The 5,000-nt window shown below is 20.4% G+C and overlaps 2 protein-coding genes across 2 annotated transcripts in view; both read left to right on the top strand.

The window, feature by feature from the left end:
* PGSY75_1415700 (putative serine C-palmitoyltransferase) overlaps window positions 1-1,483 on the top strand; it is a gene marked incomplete at both ends in the record, with an annotated part of 1,719 nt that extends 236 nt beyond the window's left edge. The window contains one exon of the mRNA XM_018787862.1: window positions 1-1,483. This exon is cut by the window's left edge and continues 236 nt beyond it. Within this exon, the coding sequence (XP_018639234.1) occupies window positions 1-1,483 (1,483 nt within the window).
* A 1,854-nt stretch (window positions 1,484-3,337) lies between these two features.
* PGSY75_1415600 (hypothetical protein) lies at window positions 3,338-5,000 on the top strand (the record flags this gene model as incomplete). The annotated part of the gene is made up of 1 exon (XM_018787861.1): window positions 3,338-5,000. A coding segment is annotated over one exon (1,663 nt), but the record flags the coding sequence as incomplete, so codon positions are not given.

Below are 5,000 nucleotides of genomic sequence, written 5' to 3'. Positions count from 1 at the left end.
AAAAAGAAGTAGTAAAATATACACATTTATAACATGTTTGAATAATGTATTTTCAGAATTAAGAAATTCCATAACAGAAGGTAATTTTATTATGCTAGTTAAAAGTTGGTTTTTAAAAGTATTCAATAAAATAATATTATATAAAAATTTGTTTTTATTAAAATATAGAACACAATCCAAAAGACATTTATTTTATATGTTAGTTAAACAAAAATATAATTTACCTATTCAAAAGGAAGAAAATGAAATGCAAAGTTATTTAGATGCAAAAAGAGAACTGATTCGATTAAATAGATGGTCTTTTATGTGGAGAGTGTCAAATGTGAAAAATGAATTTCTTCTATGTGAAAAAAGAAAAGCTAGACCTATATCATCTTATTCATACCTAGATTTTATAAGAGAACCTTTAGTACAAAATAATGCAATACAAGCTGCCATGGACTGGTCTACTGGAAATCATGGTCCTAGAATGCTAGGTGGAAATAGTCAGATATTAAGAGATCTAGAAAAAGTAGTAGGAAACTTTTTTGGTAGAAATGATTCTATTTTGGCTGTTTGTGGATTTTTAGCCTGTATGTCTGGAATAGTCGCAGTAGCAACCCATGGAGATATTATATTATATGATAGTAGGACACATGCATGTGTAAAAATGGGAATACAAATATGTGGAGCTAAAGCATATTCATTTAAACATAATGATTATAATCATTTAGAATTATTATTAATAAAATATCGACATAAATATAGAAATTGCTGGGTATGTATTGAATCTGTATATTCAATGGATGGTGATATACCACATTTACCAACCTTCAAAAAATTATGTATACAACATAAAGCTAAATTATATGTAGATGAAGCACATGGTTTGGGTGTTTTAGGAAAAACAGGAAGAGGAATAGAAGAACATTTTAATATGCCAGGCACAGCTGATATTATTGTAGGAACATTTAGTAAATCTATTGGTGGTGTCGGTGGATATATTGTAGCATCAGATGAAGTAATTGAATTTTTAGATTTTCATTGTATTGGTAATGTCTTTTCAGCACCTTTACCAGCTTATTGTGCTGGAGGTGCATTAAAAGCATTCGAATTAATAGATACTCAACCATGGAGAATTCAAAAACTTAAATTTAATACTAAATATTTAAGAAATGGGTTAAAAACTGGAATGGGACATTGGCCTAAAGATTATCCTGAATCATATAAATATATTATTGAAGGTGATGATGCTACAAGTGTCATACCTGTCATTTTTCCAAATGATCCTGATCGTTTATTTAAAATATGTAACCTTCTATTAAAAATGAATTGGATGATCTCTGCTGTTGTTTATCCTGCTTGCCCATTAAAATATCCACGTTTTAGGGTTACAGCAACATCTGCTTATACTATTGAATATATGAATGAGTTTATATCGGATATTGTTCGTGCTACAGTTAGGGTTAAACCTTCCCCCCTTGATACGCAACTGATCATATAAATAAAATAATTAAGAAAAACAAAAAACATAACATGTTCAAATATTAAAGAAAATATATATATATATATATATATATATATATATATATGTGATATCTAAATATAGTTTCATCATGTTATTTATCATTACATATTTGTTTTATATATCATATATTTTTTTATATGTTCTATTCTTTGATTAATTTCCTTATAATTTCGTTCAAAATTTTTTGATATTTTATTTTATTATATTATTTATTTATTTTTTTTTTTGTTCAAGGATATATATTTTTATATGTATTTTCATATGTGGAAATTTATATATTCATTTGTTTTGGGCTTAAAAGCTATACTATGTTATTATTATTTTTTCACATTTCTTATTTTTCATTTATTTCTTAAATATAAATATAAATATAAATATATATATATATATATATATATATATATTATTTTTAATATCCTTTATAAAATTCATAACAGAAAGGTATTAACACATATATACATTATTATATAAAGAAGAGAAAAAAACAAAATAGAAAGTAGATTATACATTTGAATGAAAAATATCTGCTAAATGAGAATGATTTTATATAAGGAATTTCGTGTATTAAATATATGATCTATTATACATAAATTTTATTTATATATTTTAATGATAATAATTTCACCTCTATACATAAATGTATAATGAATATTATAATATAGTGTGTAGTTATATAAGTGCGTGTAGTAACAATATAAGGTTCTATATGGAAATTAAAAATATATAAATAAATAAATATATATATATATATATATATATAATGCTCTATATATGAATAATATGAAATATTTCTTTTATGATATTTTAAAATTATTTTGTTACAAGAAAGAATAAAAAAAAAAAAAAATAGAGATTATCAATTAAAAAAATTCATATGTTTATTAATTATTTTTTCTTTATGGTACTGTGTAAAATATATATCAATGTAGAAATATTGCAAAGGAGAAAGTGAAAATGAAATATAAATATATATATATATATATATATATATTGTAAAATTGGAACATATAAAAAAAATAAAATAAAATAATGAATATATTATTTTTTATTACATTAATATTTATATAATTAAAAAACTATATATATATGTATATATTCAATGGATTATATTTTTAGAATACGCTTTAAAATTTTTTTTTTTTTTTTTTTTTTATTATTGTATGTATATATATATATATATATATATATATATATATATTAAAAAGGATAAGAGCATAAATTTTATTAAAGATTCTCTTTCATTTTATTTTATTTTTTTTATTAAAATTAACAATTAAGATAAACATATATACATATAAAAAAAATATATTTTTTTATGTATTATTTTTTTTTTGAAGCTTCATAAACATTATAAAACAAAATAAACAAATAATTTACTATTCTTAAATAAATTATTAATAACACATACTAATATTTTTATATACATTTTTTTTTTTTTTTTCTTTTTTTTTTTAATTTTACTACTAATTTTTTTTTTTTTTTTTTTAACATAATAATATTAATAAAAAAATCCTTGTGTAAAATACAATATTAAATTTGTTATATGTAATATATGTACATTTTATATACAATTTTTACCGTAATTTATATAATATAAAATAATTATATTATACTTTTCAAATTATATATATATAATTTTATGTATTATAATGAAAATAATTTGTATGTAATAAATTGTCGCCTGAAATAATATATATTTACATTAAAGGGTACAAATATATTGTATATATATATATATATATATATATATTTATATATATTTATATTTGTACCTTGTATAATATATAAAAAAAAAAAAAAAAAAAAAAAAAATGAATAAACTTATATATAATGGTTTATAAAAATTTTGATCATGAAATAGGAAAAAGGAAGATATTCCTGGATAATAGGAACTGCGAGGATAATTCAATAAATGAAGGACTAAAAATTAAAATGGAAGACTGGAGATATGAAAATAAATATAATAATATACATAATGATAAGTATAAACATTATGGAGATATTTTAAATAAATATGATTACCAAATAGATAATATTAAAAAGAAGGATGAAAGAGAATATGGAAATTATAAAATGAATGACTATGATAGGAAAGGTACAAACGTATATGGAGCAAGAAAAGATTATGAGGATAATATAGAAAATTATAGAGAAAGACGTGAAACCAAAATAAATGAAACATATATGAATCCAACAGATGAATATATTGAGAGTTTAAAAAGAAGGATATCTCAAAGAGATATTAATGAATTATTAAATAAATATAATAAGAAAGATGAATATTATCATGAAAATAATTATATGAAAAATGATAAGCGACATACTTATCATAATTTAAATAGGAAGTACGATTCCTTAAATGAGACGAATAATCGTATGTTCCATTCTGAAAATAAAAATAGAAATAATTATTCACATGATGATTTATCACGTGAGAAAATAAGGTATCACTCAAAAAATAATCGTTATTATAATTTAGATAAAAGTCAAAATAGTGTTAATAGGAATTATAATAGTAATAAGGATATTAACAATTTAAAAATTTTTAACCGTGAGGAAACAGATAAGGGGAGATATAATAGAATAAATGAAAATGTGGAATATTGTAAAAAAAATTTTCATAATATAAATTTACATAATGATGAATCTTCTACATTTGATAGCGATGAATATGAAAAATACAATATTAGGAATCATGAAAGGAAATTATCACCCAAAAAAAATCATTATATTAATTATCATAATAATGATAATAATATATTTGAGTCTTCCTTTTCCCCCCTAAAACAAAAATATCCCAGTTTGAATAAATCGCTTGGATATAAAAACACTTTCAATGATCATTTGAATACACCATGTTATAATAAAGAGTATGAAAATAATAGAAGAAAAACTGAATTTAAAGATTACGAACATAATGATACTTATGAGAGGGATAAAAAGAAATCTTTATATGACACTTTTTTTAATATTACAGAAAAGTTAGGAAGTATTCAAAAAGGGAAAGAAGAAAATGCTAGTTTACAAAAAAATGAGGATAATGAAATTTTTGAGGAAGATGAAAAAAACAAATATTATAGTAATGAAAACAATAATACAATTAAAAAGAAATCTAACATATTAAACCATAAAAATTATAATGATATATTACATGATGTGTCAAATTATGGAAATATACGAAATAGTTATATATATAATAATAGGGATAGCTTCAAAAATGAAGAGACTAAAAAACAAAATGATAAGAATTATCAAGAGGAAGAAACATTTGATTTTTTTATAAAAAAATATCCTTCGATGACAAATAAAAATAATATAAAAAGAAATGATATTAATGTGGAAAATATATATAAAGGTGTAAATTGTTTTGATGATATTTTAAAATATAATTCTGAGGATTCCATAACATGTGAAGATGATAAAAATATATTGAAGGGTTTAAATAATAACATAAATAATAATATAAATAATAATATTAATAAAAATATAAATA

This window comes from Plasmodium gaboni, chromosome 14, assembly GCF_001602025.1.
Source record: "Plasmodium gaboni strain SY75 chromosome 14, whole genome shotgun sequence".
NCBI lineage: Eukaryota > Apicomplexa > Aconoidasida > Haemosporida > Plasmodiidae > Plasmodium > Plasmodium gaboni.
Note: the sequence above shows the minus strand (reverse complement) of the source record. Positions and strands in the feature narration are given on the sequence as shown.